At 42.1% G+C, this 16,638-nt stretch overlaps 2 protein-coding genes across 2 annotated transcripts in view; both read right to left on the bottom strand.

Moving 5' to 3' along the window:
• Positions 1-10,396, bottom strand: part of LOC311021604 (uncharacterized protein) — a 34,270-nt gene extending 23,874 nt beyond the window's left edge. The window contains exons 1-4 of the mRNA XM_084022260.1: positions 10,288-10,396; positions 9,652-9,799; positions 2,290-2,419; positions 1,923-2,098 (exon numbers count right to left, since the gene is read on the bottom strand). Of these exons, the coding sequence (XP_083878386.1) occupies positions 1,923-2,098; positions 2,290-2,419; positions 9,652-9,700 (355 nt within the window). The 5' untranslated portion in view covers positions 9,701-9,799; positions 10,288-10,396. The remainder of the gene's footprint in view (positions 1-1,922; positions 2,099-2,289; positions 2,420-9,651; positions 9,800-10,287) is intronic.
• The window catches only part of LOC311021618 (exosomal polycystin-1-interacting protein-like), a 178,053-nt gene that overhangs the window by 96,089 nt on the left and 65,326 nt on the right, over positions 1-16,638 (bottom strand). The window lies entirely within an intron of this gene.

Raw genomic sequence — 16,638 nt, forward strand, 5'->3', positions numbered from 1 at the left:
AAAACCCTATTTGCTTGTTTTTTTGTTTTCAGCATAGCATGCTCAACATTCTGTTGTTAAACTATTATATAACCCCCCCTCAGCTGGCGAGTTTGACGGCGCGTATAGCCCCGTTCACATACGTCGCTACTCGCTTTCTCGCTGAATTCTACTCGCTGGCAAAAAAAAATAAATCACTGCCGCCGACAGCTAGTTTCAAGCGGCAACTCTCTGTGGAACTCTCTGTTGACGTCAACTGTCAATCATTTTTATTCTACATTCCGATTGGTACTCACTTCACTCGCATCGCAGAAAGTTAAACTGATTTGATCTCCGTCCCCGCCCACATCGCATCGCCTGTCCTGACCACATTCCGCTATAACACGTTCATATTGATTGACAGCTGTCGCTCAGAGATTGGCGTGTGTCGACGAATGTGAACGAGGCTTTCAGTCAAAACCAAAACACCAAGGAAGGCTGAGGAATAGTCACCCACTTAATAATAATAGTCATAATAAACTAATAGTATAAAGGCTCAGCACTGTGTTTTAGTCATTTTTGTTTTCATCTTTTCTTGAATGCTTAAACTCCTCAACCCCATTTAGTTTGTCAACATTTGGATCAGAACCAGCAGTTTGTAAGAAATTGGTCAGGAAACGATATGTCATATTTTGGTTCTCAAAATTCCCCAAATTGATGCATTAAAATGAAATTATTTAAAATATGATTAGCATTTTTTCTTTATATCATAAGGAAGATAGCATTTTATGTTACGTATACAGTAGATAGAACCTATTCAGAGGGAAATTCAGCTTCTCAGAAGAATTGCCGCTTATCAATTAATCACAACTATCGATTAATTAATTACTCAATAATTTGCATCCCTAATCAGACCACTTTGTGACCAGAGATATCAGAAGTGTGGTAATGACATATCCATATACGATGTCTCCTCAACAGTGGTTAAACCATATAAGCATTTAAAAATGGCAGATTAATCATCTGATTGTCATCGTTCAGAGACTGCAGGGGAGGATGACGATCTGTTAGATGCCATGAGTATAACAACATGGAGATTTTTTTTTTAAATGACTAAGATGTAGTAGTTGTAATGAAAGTAGCAGAGAAATATATTAAAGTGATGGTTCGGAATGAAATGCACCCTAGGTAATTTCCACCATGACATACAGCCAAATACCCCTTCGGAAGCATTTTTAGCGATAAGCCGAATGGCTTAGTACTAGCGCTATAGTACATATAGTATATCTCGTAAATGACGCCACTAATAATGCATGGAATGTTACCAAACTTCTGCAGTAGTACACATAGGGTCTGTACTCACAAAACGAGGCATTTTAAAGTTTGTAAGTACACCAGGAGTTTATTTAAAAGAACACTTGCCTGATAGCTTCTATCTTCGGCTGCTATGCTACCGCAGCATAGACGCCACTTCCGTGTTTACCCAGCCGATGCCGTGATGCGAGTTTCACGCCAGAGTATGAAAACGTTTCGCTGAGTTTTTATAAATGCTTGTATTATCAGGTTGAGGGTCGAGGAGCGGGGCGATGACATCAGTGTATGCGTTTTTGCCGTCTACATGAAAACGAATATGAAACGGAGGGGTAATGTTTTTTTCTTTTTCACCCTGGGACCTGGTTTCAAAAAAGTGCGTTTTTAGGCCCCGGAAAACGCTGGATCCGTATGGACGGCCGGCCGAAAAGCACAAGACTTGTGACCCACAAAAACGTTTCCGTGTGGACGGGCTCTAACAGCAGTTCCGTCAGTAATTTGCGTTATATTCATTTTTATACCGTGTATTCGCCGTGTAAATCCACGCACCGAACCGTGACCCCCGTACCGTTTCGTTTCAATACGAATGCATGTATTGTTACACCCCTAGGTGGCATGGTAGGAAGAGAATAATAGACTTAGAGACCACTTACTGTCGCTGATGGGTTTAAATCCTCGGTAGATGACTGCTTGTGAGTCCTGTGCTTCCAGCAGTGCTTTTACCCGAGTAAAGTAGATCTGATTAGGATCTGGGAAGGCCTCTGTCAGGTTGCATACCAGTGGGTGCTGGACATGCTTGCAGCCAGCCACTGGCACCCAGGAAGTTCCCCTTGAGGACCAGAGAGGAGGGAAAGATGTAGGGTTGGGTGATTTTTTCAATTTAAAATTTGGCCAATGTGATCATGTTAATATACCATTAATCGGCCCGATTGATCGGCCAACCGGTTAATCGGTCAACCACTAGTATACACACACACAATATGAAGTAAGCATATTGACAGGAACACAGATGAAACCTACGTTACTGTCTTAACGCTGACATGGTAGTAGACTCCAGCGGGTGTTCCTGGTCCAGCCTCCCATTTAAGCACATGACTGAAATGGATTGACGTCAAGTTCAAGTTGACAGGTGGGGGGAGTTCACTCATAGCTGGAATCCAAACAAAAGGGATGTTAAATGGATATATAGTAGATTTTCATCAATCATACTTTTTTTCAAGATTTTCCTCAAGGTAACCCCCTGAGTTATGAGTCATTTATAGTCATTGTAAGTATTTTTACGTTTGTGCTGAACTAGTGTGTAATCCAAAGAATTGCCCATATTAAAAGGGGAACTGCAACATTTTACATATCAAAGTCCATCTACAAGTTTTGAGGAGCACCACTGCATTCATGAAAAAGATGTATAAGGTACAGCTGGACAGATCCCTATATCTATATCAATGCAACATTATGTTTCCCAGCATACTCTTTAAAATCAACAGAGAGATGGTTGATTTGTACATTTGTACAGAAGATTTTGAGCATTTTTCATGTTGTTGTTGTTTTTTATATTTGTGCATCCATGTGAACTCAGACTGTATATGAGAAGTGGAAGTAGTCATGACGTCACTCATTGGTTTGCGGACTACAGTTTTGAAGCCTCGAGTTTGATGTTTTTGGCAGACGCCATCTTGGAATTTGACCAGGAAGTGACCATATTTGTACTGAGGAGGAGCTGCGGGTGGATCTGGTGAACACAAGCAGCAGAGCAGCACCCTTTCTGGATCTATCTGGATTCTGGTGTGAAGCTGTTATCAAAGTTAGCTTTATAATTCAAGTTCAACTTTACAGCTAAGTGTTAAAGTAATTTTAGTAGCTAACTGCATTGGTAATGTGGTAACGTGGTAGCAGCGGTAGTGAGGCCTGAGGTAGTGACATGTCTATCGCATGGTAGCCATAGTGGCTAAATGGGACCATCCATCCATTATAGTCACCACAATAAACCCCAATTCATTCATAATACTGTGAATATATCATTTCACAGATGTGGCATTTTCTTTCTGGGTTGTATGAAAATATTAGGAATAATGTAAAATCAGTGCACATCTCCAAGTGGAACTATTTTGTCTTGCTGTGGCATGAACGCCTTACTGGTCTTTCTGTGACCAGTATTAACCAGCCATTTGCCACTGCTGGGGAGATTTTGTATGATGATGTGATTGATGGCTTTGCATCAAGGAAACAAGAAAGGTCAGGATTTAGATGACTGTTATGCAACTGTGTGCAATAGAGGTGTAGGGCTGGGCGATATGGACCAAAAGTCATATGCGGATATTTTCAAGCAAAATATCAATATAAGATAAATATCGATATTTGTTGACGCAATAACATAGATGGCATTGCCGCATTCCAACTCGTCATTCTACATCAAGCACCACTGTGCATTAATTTCCAGCCTGCGTCCTTGTACTCGTAACCGGCTGATTGCAAACTAAATCCTAAATTTGTAAAATGAGGGGGGGTTTAGCTCAGGAGGTAGAGCGTTCGGCTGGCAACCGCAAGATTGCTGGTTTGATCCCCGGCTCCTCCTAGCTGAGTGCCTGGTGTCCCTGAGCAAGACACCTCACCCCAATTGTCGCCCTGCGTGGTTGACTCCGCCGTCAGTGTGTGAATGTGTGAGTGAATGGGTGAGTGACAGTCATTCCTGTAAAGCGCTTTGGAGAAAAGCGCTATATAAATGAGGCCATTTACCATTTACCAATGAAAAAGTTGAGCTGTGTTCTTGCGGCTGTTTATTTTTCGTGTCACTGCCGCAACTGGGATGCGCCTGCACGGGAGTGTGTGTGTGTGTTGTGGAGGGACGCATCAAGTTCGCTGACAGCCCGCTTTGTAGTTGTGACTGCGGCAGACTCAGCGCTGAACTCGGGGGTCCAATGTGAGTCCGGCTGGAACCGGGATGCGTTGCCTTCCACCAAGAACTCCTCGTGTGTCCTGTTCCCGTTAAACGGCGCGAGGCCGCTCGCGCAAGTTGCCAATGGACATCATGAGTCTGCATGTCTACTTTGAATGTAGTAGAAACAGTGGTTTAATTAAAGCCAAAATGCTGCATTCGATGTGCCGTCAGCCTGTCATGAGCCGCAAATCTTTCGGAGACGAATCAGGGCGTGTACCGGCCGCTCCGATGCATCATGAAACATTTTTTACTGTGTGTAACTTATAGAAGAAGGCTCTGGTTTAGTAAATAATTGCAAAGTTCGCAACAATGGCGAAACGACTAGGCTACGGGCGGTACAGACGGCAAGCGCTCCACGGCGTCGCCAGACTCCACACTGGAGGGGATTTAAAAAAAAAGTGCAGTGAGTGGAAGGGCGGGCGGGGCAGTGTGTGCCGAAGACAGCAGGAGAGAGAGAGAGAGAGAGAGAGAGAGAGAGAGAGAGAGAGAGAGAGAGAGAGAGAGAGAGAGGGAGAGAGAGAGAGAGTTGCGAAAGAGTATCGGCAGGCGTGGCACGAAATTACTGTTATTTGGACCAAATGTGGAGTACTTTAAACGCAAATTATTTTATATCGATGTTGACGATAGCATAGCGTTCCATATCTTGTTTGAAAAAATATCGCCCAGCCTTATAGTAGTGTGTTATTTGTGTGTTTTGTTGTCAATATGGGTGTTATGTTCACCCAGGGTGCCATAAAAGCTGGAACTAGAGGTGGCAAACTCGACTCAGTGTGTTGACTCAGGGACTTCTGAGTTAATCACTACACTGATCCGAGTATACCGAGTTCCTCCAGTCATTTCAGTCAGGATCACCCACAACATGGAAATCCTATCAGTGAAAAGAGAGCCCACTGTCTCCTACTACAAATAAATACATTCAAACTTAGGCTAAAACTGTGTGTCTGCCGTTTGTGCCTTTTTTAATTTTGATTAAGGAACTGAAATGTTGCATTTCCATCTTGTGTCATTTCTGGAACATTCCCAAACATAAAAACAGCCGTAGCATTGTCAAAAATGTCTGCAAATTTGTGCTGTGGAAGTCTAACCCACTCTTCAGTATCAGTTTCTCCGGACTCGAACGAGCAGATTCGCTCAGTCAGGTTACAGAGTACGGGTCCGTTGTTTCCTTAAAGCGGAAGTTTCACTGATTGATTCACAGGGACGAGTCCTCCGCTAAGCGATACGGCAGTGCTACTGAATATATACTGTTGAATTCAGGTTGGAGGTTAGGGTTCCTCTGTGAAAACACAACAGACATTTATCCCTCTCTCAATCAAGCTCATCAATGAGAAACGGTGAACTATTTCTATGAATGTAGGAAGGAATGTATTCCATGCATGCTGAATGCATGGGTATAAATGGAGCAATGAATCTGACCACTTTTTTCAGTAACGAGTAATCTAATGTGTTACTATTTCCAAACCAGTAATCAGATTAAAGTTACTTATCCAAGTCACTGTGAGTTACTATGTTTGTCATTTTCCTTAATAAAAATATATTTGCTTTCTTCTTGCATCTCTGGGAGTGAAGTCACAGTCTATGTGACAAGACACATTTTCAGCATGAGGACCGTTCATGTCGGCATCGACATCGGCTATGCAGACACAAACATAAACAACAATGGAGGGAGGAGAGAGATGCGCGTTTGCTAGCTGGAAATACAGTCGCTATTTTGAGTTTGTGTCAGCTAAAGATGGCAATATTAAGGTTCATTGTACACTATGCTGGTGGCAACAAAGTGCTATCTAGCTACAAAAACGTTTGAAAAAACATTTGGGGCCCTAGTTTTGTAGACCAGGCGTAGTCAGCGCGCAGTGCACCTGCGCCACGCCGACGGGGTGTGTCCGCCTGGACTTTGCAAGTTTCGTGCACCGCGCAGGCTCGCGCAGGCACGCCTCCCGTCTCGCCCACCCGCGCAAGTGGGAAAGAGGGAGGAGAAGAAGGCGTGAGTGGGAGACGAGGAGGAGACGAGGCGTGGACTGGGATTAATACAGCCGATTCAGATCTTCACCAATCAAATGAGCTCCTCTCCTCACCTTTAATGCGTTAGGGGAGGTTCAGTGCAAGTTCCGTCACTTGACAACCCGATGACAGAAGCAGCGCCGCCGCTCCCACCACGCGCATCACGCGCTGTGCGTGCGTAAAATCATAATAATAACAATGCCGATATTATAAAAAACAAGAGAGAGAGAGGGAGATGTTTTGGTCCGAGAGGCTGAGTTTCCGTTACGCGTGCCATCCGCCTTTGATCTGACGTCAGATGTGACGGGACAATCTATATAGATATAAATTCACGTGTTGATTCAATGAGTTGCATTAAATAGTGTTTGTTGTGATTATTTATTGCATTTAAATGTGCCTGGAACTGTGGAAACCTGCCTGTGAGGTCTTGGTGACGTGTACGCACTGCACGCCGGCCAAACTTCCACTCCGCCAGCTGTGATTCGCCTTGAATGAATGGACTTTATTTGCGCCTTGTGGCTTTTTGCCACGAAACGTCCGCTACGCCAAGCTGAATCTGTGACGCCTCCCCCTGCTGCGCCGCCACACCCATCTTGGCGCAGGCGATCCACCGAACTTGCATTACGCCGGCTCCGCCACCCTGCGCTGCGCCACGAAACTAGGGCCCTTGGAGTCGCAGCAGTGCACAGTCAAACTTACAGAGCAAGTCCCACCAGGTGGTACGAAGCAGCTCCTGTTAAAAATGCACTTCCAATAAGGTGAGTGTTTGATTTTTATGTTGAGGCGGCAGGGTGTTGTCGGCAGCTGCTGAATGTAACTAATAAAAGTAACTTGTAATTTAACTTAGTTACTTTTAAAATCAAGTAATGTGTAAAGTAACTAAGTTTACTAACTTTTTAAAGCAGTAATCAGTAAACAGATTACTTTTATCAAATTAACTGTGGCAACACTGTGTGTGTGTATATATATATATATATATCTGCGACCGGCAGATTGGGGAGATAAAAAGAAAAAGCAAGCAAGCTGGAGGAAACAGCTAGCAAGTTAGCGAGCAGCATGGACTGGAGCAACAAACGGAGCAGGAGGAAAGCTTGGAGAGAGAGACGTTGGAGAGGGAAGAGAGAGAGAGAGAGAGAGAGAGAGAGAGAGAGAGAGAGAGAGAGAGAGAGAGAGAGAGAGAGAGAGAGAGAGAGAGAAGCATGGAGAGGAGAATGGCTGCTGCAACCGTCACCACGCCGCAACTTGTGGACAAACCAGAAGTGCGATATGGCAGTACTTTAGCTTAAAAACAAATGAGCAAGGCGAGGCAGTTAACGCCGATGCACCACTGTGTAAACGGTGTTTAAAACATGCATGGCTAACAGCGGAAACACCTCCGACTTATCCAAACACTTAAAGGACAAGCATCCAGACCTGCACACTGAGCTCAGGGAACGACAGGTCATTTACTCAGGAAAAAAGCCACATTCAGTGCTAAAAGCAAGCGCTACCCCCCATCACTCTTAACAAAAGTAGCTCTGGAAGAAAAAAATAGAGCTGGTTTATTTATATTATTATATTGTATATTATATTATTATATTTATATTTTCACATTGATTTTTAAACTTTTTGCCATACAGGCAGCCATGCTGATTAACAATAAATCTGAAGTGGTCCCTTATTTTTTTTCCCAGTGCTGTAAAATGCATACATGCATTATTTTAAAATTGTGTGCATTAGAAAAGCTTGTCTTTGTGGTATTTTATTTTATTTACTGATTAATATGTTATTGTTCTAAGATTTTCTATTAAAATAAAGTCAGTAATTACATTTTTTGCGTTCTCTTTCTCTCTATATATATATATACTAATATAACTTAACTATAATATTATAATAATATATATTATAACTAATATAATATATATATACATATACACACACACACACACACACACACACACACACACACACACACACACACACACACACACACACACACACACACACACACACACACACACACACTGCTAAAAAAAATAAAGGGAACACTTAAACAACATCATGTAACTTCAAGTCAATCATATTCCTGAGATATCAGCCTGTCCAATTAGGAAGCAGCACTGATTGGGAATCAATTTCACCTGCTGTTGTGCAAATCAAATGGAACAGACCACAGGTAGAAACGAGTGGAAATTAGCAAGACATCCCTATAAAGGAATGGTTCTGCAGGTGGTGACCACAGACCATCTCTCTCCCCCCCTCCCCCCCCCCCCTCCCCTCCAACGTCTCTGCTCGCTCCAAGCTTTCCAAGCTGATGTTCAAGTTTCAACTCAAACAGTCCGAAATCGACTCCATGTTTGAGGGCCCGACCTCCACAAATAGGGCCTGTGCTTACAACCCAACACCGTGCAATGTAATTGGCATTTGCTAGAGATCACAGAGATTGGCAGATTCACCATTGGCGCCCTGTGCTCTTCACGGATGAGAGCAGGTTCACCCTGGGCACATGTGAGCGATGTGCAGGGTCTGGAGACACCGCAGAGAACGTTCTGCTGCTGCAACATCCTCCAGCATGGCCGGTTTGGAGGTGGGTCAGTGATGGTCTGGGGAGGCATTTCTTTGGAAGGTCGCACAGCCCTCCATGTGCTTGCCGGAGGTACCCTGACTACCATTAGGTACCGGGATGAGATCTTCAGACCCTTTGTGAGACCATGCTGGTGCAGTGGGCCCTAGGTTCCTCCTAATGCATGACAATGCTAGGCCTCATGTGGCTGGAGTGTATCAGCAGTTCCTGCATGATGAAGGCATTGATGTTATGGACTGGCGTGCCCGTTCCCCAGACCTGAATCCTATTGAGCACATCTGGGACATCATGTCTCGTTCATCCACCAACGCCATGTCGCACCACAGACTGTCCAGGAGTTGACTGCTGCTCTGCTCCAGGTCTGGGAGGAGATCCCTCAGGAGACCATCCGTCGTCTCATAAGGAGCATGCCCAGGCGTTGTAGGGAGTGCATACAGGCACATGGAGGCCACACACACTACTGTCTTAAAAAATCTCCACCAAAGTGTGATCAGCCTGCGATCTGATTTTCCACTGATTTTTGGTATGATTCTGAATCGAGACCTCCATTTCATTAATCATCCTTATGTTGTTTTGTTGTCAATGCATTGCACTTTGTAATGAATAAAGATTTCCAACTGGAATATGTTATTTGTTGAGAAATAGCATGTGGTGTTTAGGTGTTCCCTTTATTTTTTTGAGTAGTGCGCACGCACGCGCACACACACACACACACACACACACACACACACACACACACACACACACACTTTAACTGATTCGGGTGAGTTGAGTGAGTGAATCTTCTCCCATCTCTGGCTAGAACCAACAGTATTTGCCGCCTGGGTGCAACTATGTTTCCTGGTTATGATACTAACGCACAACATCTCTTGACTGTACTCACCTGGCAGGACCTGAGGCAGCCAAGCCAGCATCCCAATGAGAGCAGCCATGGCAGCCAAAGCATCTCTGCGTCACTGCCAGCAGCGCCTCCGGCCGCCGCCACCACACCTCTCTGCTGCTGCTTTCGCTTTCGCAATGAACAACGGCATCTGTCAGAAGGAATGTGGAGTTACTGCTGCGGACTTTGTAGTAACATATGTCGTCTAGCGTGGCTAAATAATCACGATGTGTACTAAGTATTCTACATAAACAACAAGCCAAGTTCCTGTAATACATGTTAACTTTGACATAGTAAGCACTGGCTGGTTTTCACTTTCACTTTGCGTATGTATGGGCTTTTAGTTAGTTCAACAGCACCCACCTCACCGTGGCATTCATTAGAAAACGTTTTCATGACCCTCAACGTGTAACCGACAGACAATCTCGAGTGTATCTGCTGTTTTCAAGACCCACTGGCCGGGAAGGATTCTATCACTAGCAAACCAAAGCTAACGGACTAGCATGGACGCGAACTAACTAGCAAACCAAAGCTAACGGACTAGCATTGACGCGAACTAACTAGCAAACCAAAGCTAACGGACTAGCATGCACGCGAACTAACTAGCAAACCAACGCTTTGAGATAACATGACAATGACCTGTCCAGAGAAGTCCGGATTTATGCACCAATTGTGCGGAGACAGTCCACGGATGTTGGAAGACAGCTAGACACAATGTGGGGATCAGCTCACGTAACGGAGCGGCCCGTGGTGCCTTTAAAGAACTTCAGTTAATTTGTAACCCGAAATTTGACGGCGCGATGTGGCATTTGGCAGATTGAACTATCACAATAGTGTTTTCAGACAGGTGGTGACATGCCTATTTAAGTTTTGTCCGATATCGTGTGAAACCCCGAACACATTATTCCAATTATATTGCGCCTTTTGGAGCTTTTCACGATATCCGTAGAGCAGCTTAAACTTTGTCCAGCGGAGCATGAAGGCACCATCTGACGAAGACGTTGAAAGAAAATCATGTGACCTAGTAGACTAAGTGTGAGAGGCTGAAGGGTTTGTAATGGTATTGATGTGAATGGGACAGCACTTTGTGGTGAAACCAAATGTTACAATTGTGAATTCCTGTTTTAGGTTTGTTAAGTCTGATTTGAATATCTTCCAAACTTCTTGAGTGGTAAGTCAAATAATTTATTTACTTGTTTGAGTTACAACAGCTCCAATCGGCAAAATTAATATTAATAGCTGATGAATAAACCAGGGGCTGTATCCCTAAAGATTCTTAGTGCAAAGAGTTGCTCCTATTGGCCAAATTCTAAGAAAATTTTTAGAATCATGATGTTTTCTTTCCCCTAATTTCCCCTAAAAGTGAAGAGTAGATCCTAGTAAAGATAAAAGTTATTCCTAAAGAATCCTAGCTCTTCAGAGAGCTCCTAAGGTGAGATCCCGAAGCAGAGGACAAAATGGCGGACGGAAGAGGCAGATAGTCTCCAAATACTGGATGACAGTGAATTAATTAAATGCTACAGATTGGATCGTACAGGAATCATGTTTGTGGTTGATCTCATTAGAGATGCACTTACTTCTCCAACCCAACACCACAATGCAATACCACCCGGAATGAAAGTCATCACTGAGGTATTTGGCAACAAGGAAAATGCAACAACACAGCAGTGATGACTTGCGTGTGTCACAACCCTCCATCAGCAGGGTCATCAACCAAACACTGACAGCATTGTCACAACCTCATATTGTGACACAATTTGTTTCATTTCCGCTGGATGCCCGCACTTTACAAGCTCACAAAAGGGCATTTATCAACATTGCAGGATTCCCCGGTGTTGTGGGTGTAATTGATGGGACACGTCCAAATAAATGCACCGTCAGAAGTATGTGCCTTATTGTAAGCTATCTACAAACAATAAAATAATGCATGGTCCAATGAAAGGAATCAGAGAACATACTGTATGTAGTTATCGTGACAGTGGAACAGAATCATGAGAAAGTGAGGGAACCCAACAATGTTTTCACATTGATTTAAATAATGTTAAAATACTTTTCAGTGTTATGTAACAAATACTCAAAATGTTACATATTGTAACAATAATGGAAATCTCAGCAAAACCCTCTTTTTCAAGCCAATGGCACACTTTGGGTTTCGTCCAAGCTGTGTAAGTCATTTCTACGAGAAAACAAACAAACAAGCAAACGAACAAAACATAACAGGAAACAAATGCTTAGTCCACCTTTCACCATAAAAGTCCTAGCTAGGGTCAAGCATGCTGAAATAAGATATTATATTTAGCTCACCTTGATTCTCTGAAGTTTCTTCTGTTCTCTCTCTCTTCTGTTCTTCTTTGTTCTGTTCTGTTTGCAGTAATCACTATTGGTATGTCACACCTGAGGGGTATTCCACCAAACTCGCTAATTAAAGCGGCGCTTACCTGGTTAAGCCTGGTTAGAACTAATGCCAACTTCCACTTGCGGCTAAACCCGTTCCATTAACGCATTTCAGCCGCGCCTTGTTGAGGCTAATTCAAGCCAGGTTAACGTTGTCTTGTGTTACGCCGTACACAGGATATGAAGCCAGACCAGAACCGTGAATGTCGAATCATCGAGAAAATGGCAGAAAAGACCAGAGCAAAAATTATTGATGGAACTGTATGAGGAGTACAAACCCATCATAACCAAAAAAGGGAATACTGTAGTGATAAATAAAAATCACGAGGCTGCTTGGGCAAGAATTGCCGAGCGATTTAATACGGAAGTACCGGTAAGAGTAACATGTTCTAATATAACACTGACTACAATTTCTCTAACGTGGGGATAGTGTAGAGGTAACGCGCCGGCTTTGCACGCGGCCGGCCATGGTTCAATCCTGACTATGGAACATTGTGAAATATCTTTCTTTGGCCGGAACTCTCTCTTTCTCTCTTTTTTTTAGATAGGCCTAGTAAATGCATCTACATTGACCAACTCATTTATCTCAACAATTTAATGAATACATTCAATGAACCTATTAATGAACTCACCTGAAAGGAATTTATGTGGCTGAAAATTGCATGCAGCAATGCCTTTGTCATTGGGATCTATAACATGCTATTAATAATAACATCTTTATATCTATCATGTTTTTGCAAGTTATATTTGGGTTCGGGGGAAATTGTTACAATATGATTTTTTCATCAGTTAAGGCTTGGCCTCTGACATCAAAGACCTTTCTTTATCACTGAACTTTTGTGCAGCTTCACAACTTGACTAAGCCAGTAAGCAGGGTACAGCAGCCATGGGATGAGGCCGATCATGGAAAAGTATGAGGAGGAGACAAATACATGAGTAAAATTGTCTGTAAAATAAGTGTTTAATTGTCTGTCACTAATCCACACATCACCTCAGTAGGCATTAACATGGTCACTCTTCATCAACCAGGCCTTGAACTCACAACTTCAAACTGTATCTCTAGATCACGTGACTTGTAACAAACTTTCAAAAGCCTTTGTCCAGTGAGTAGTATAGCTCACTTAGATGCCCCAGAAAGAGGGGTTATATCCTTGCTGTAGGGACCCAGGGTTCAATTCCCCTTGCTGCTTATTTGCTGGGTGTCAATTTCCTCCTGAAGAAGGGAGTAGTGTAACTAAACTTTAAAAAATAAACACAAGTATAGCTGCTGTGCAGCAATGGGTCGGGTCCGGACTATTTTTGGCAATTTTAGGCAATTCTGAGCAACAAACAGGAGAATAGGAAGGCAAGACAGTTGACATTGTAATGTTGCACATTTTGCACCAGTTGAGGCTGAAATCCACAATTTCTGGAGCCAAAGACCATTGGGTCATTCCGTGTCATTTCATCAAATGCCTCCCACCTGACCATCTCAGAATGTCCTGAAAAAATTCAAGTACAAAGACACACTTGTTAATAGGACAAATCCAAAATATTAGGTCTCTACTTTCAATAGTTTTCTCATGAAACATCATTCAATGAAGGGTAGTTTAGACGGTTTTTGGCATCATGCTCTGAAAAGCCATTTTTAAACGGCAATATCTAGAAAACTATCTCACCTGTGGCCTTCAAAATTTCTACAGTGTATATCTGTTACTAAACGCCTCCAGACATGGAATATCAGGGGTGTAGCTCAATGATAACCTAGTATGGTAGGTACTTAAAAAGGGGCTTGTTGAAATAAAGTAGTACATTTGAAGGATGGCTGAGCTCCCATTTTTGCAGATAAAAGACTTCTATCACTTCTCCCTCTATCTCTGGTGTTAGCTTAAACATTCTACAAAATATGGTTTCTCTCAGATGATTAGTTTCACAGATATTAAGGCTCAAAAATGGAAGTAAACACATCTTTGCCCAACTTCAGAGTCATATTCCAAAAAACTGACAACACGTATCAGGTCCAAACTTACTTTTTTTTAAAGATCATATTCTTGTTAAAATCATATTAAAAAATCGGGAGGGTGTTTTGCCTCAATTTGTCGCAGTGATTTTTTAAAATCCTGATATTGGTGGGGGTTTTGTGGCTGGTTTTGGTACTGCATGTCCTAACGGCCTACTTGTAAACATCACAGGAGGGCAATTCAATTGTGCTTTTTATCATTTACCAAAGACTAACATGTGACTAAATGCTACTGATAAATTTAGCCTCACGAAAACATTAAAATGGATCACAGTTGTAGTTACAGAGGCAATACGTCCTTGAATGTGAGTTAAACATGGTGAAAGCAGCTTTTAAGGTCTTAAACCATGAACAAACATAGCAAAATAATGAAGACTGTACATTTTGTCATACTTTAAGTACATACATTACACAACCAAATCAAATAATAATCTTAATTTGAGCATAAATATTTTACATTACAGTACAAAAGTCTCCAAAGTGCGATATTGAATAACAGTTTGTCTCTATGCTCACTATGAGGGATCACACATTTTTCATCTTTTAGATCCAATTCCTTTGTCACCTTCATTAATTTGGCAGTGACTTTACAAATAGTCTAATGTACATCTCTGCTCTATTGTGCTCATCTTTTTTGATGGCATACATGCACCCAGTAGAGGGAACGTCTATCCTTGCAATTCTATGCTGCAGTGGGACATTGCACATGTCTTCTATTCTTGGCCAGTAGAAACTCTTGGCAGGGCCATGTGGGTGCATGAACTGAACCAGTACATCTTCATCTGAAACATCTCTGATACTTCCTATCCACCATTTCTGATCATACACACAACTCACATATTGTCTCATAGTGAGCACAGAGACAAACTGTTATTCAATATCAAACTTTGGAGACTTTTCTACTGTAATGTAAAATCGTTATGCTCAAATTAAGATTATTATTTGATTTGGTTGTGTAATTTATATACTTAAAGTATGACAAAATGTACAGTCTTCAATTCATTTGTTCATGGTTTAAGACATTAAAAGCTGCTTTCAGCATGTTCAACTCACATCCAAGGACTTATTGCCTCTATAACTACAACTGTGCTACAATTTAATGTTTTCATAAGGCAAAATTTATCAGTAGTATTTAGTCACATATAAGTCTTTGGTAAATGGTAAAAAAAACACAATTGAAATGCCCTCCTGTGATGTTTACTTGTAGGATATTAAGACATGCAGTACCAAAACGGCCACAAAAACCCCACCAATATCAGGATTTTAAAAAATCACTGCGACAAATTGAGGCAAAACACCCTCCTGATTTTTTAATATGATTTTAACAAGAATATGATCTTTCAAAAAAAGTAAGTTTGGACCTGATACGTGTTGTCAGTTTTTTGGAATATGACTCTGAAGTTGGGCAAAGATGTGTTAACTTCCATTTTTGAGCCTTAATATCTGTGAAACTAATCATCTGAGAGAAACCATATTTTGTAGAATGTTTAAGCTAACACCAGAGATAGAGGCAGAAGTGATAGAAGTCTTTTATCTGCAAAAATGGGAGCTCAGTCACTCTTCAAATGTACTACTTTATTTCAACAAGCCCCTTTTTAAGTACCTACCATACTAGGTTATCATTGAGCTACACCCCTGATATTCCATGTCTGGAGGCCATCAGTAACAGATATACAATGTAGAAATTTTGAAGGCCACAGGTGAGATAGTTTTCCAGATATTGCTGTTTAAAAATGGCTTTTCAGAGCATGATGCCAAAAACCGTCTAAACTACCCTTCATTGAATGATGTTTCATGAGAAAACTATTGAGAGTAGAGACTTAATATTTTGGATTTTTCCTAGTAACAAGTGTATCTTTGTACTCAAATTTTTTCAGGACATTGTGAGATGGTCAGGTGGGAAGATTTTCAGAAATTTGATGAAATGACACGGAATGACCCTACTGTCTCTGTGTCGAGCATACACTAAAAGCGGGCTCACATGAGTGACGTTGACGTACGGACAGTACAGACAACAGTACGGACAGTACAGTCTGTTAATGAACCCAGATCAGTGACAGTTGTCATCGCAGCTGCCTGAATGCCGTTACGACGTGACGTGGTGGTGCTGTTGGACTCCGCACTTTTCTTGGTTATTTTGTAGTTGTATTTTTCTTGGTGGTTTTATGGTAGGGCTAACACAATTCTCGATGGGGCTATAGCCCAACCAAGCCCCACCCTGGCGCCGCCGCTGCCAAGACCCCTTTTAAAACCTTTTATTCAGGAAAGGGGTTTTAAAGGGTTCTCTCGATCAAAATGGTTCTTATTGGAAGTAAGTACTTAGTGTCACCAAGAACCCTTGAAAAACCCTTTCTTCGGGAAAGGGTTTTTCACAGACAGATAAGATTGACACTCAAAAAAAATCTACCCGGGTAGTTCGAACACAGATATTACAAGAACACATACACTCATACACAAGAGACCTTTGCTTCTTTCCGTAAAGGAGCAGTGCACATTGAACTTTACTCCTTATTTTCTTTGAAGAAATCTCCAAAGAGGACACTTTAGTAAAGTTATTTATTTTATTTCATTTATTTTGGGCCCATTTATTGTGCATA

Source organism: Eutrigla gurnardus (genome assembly GCF_963514095.1).
Source record: "Eutrigla gurnardus genome assembly, chromosome: 12".
NCBI classification, from domain to species: Eukaryota; Metazoa; Chordata; class Actinopteri; order Perciformes; family Triglidae; genus Eutrigla; species Eutrigla gurnardus.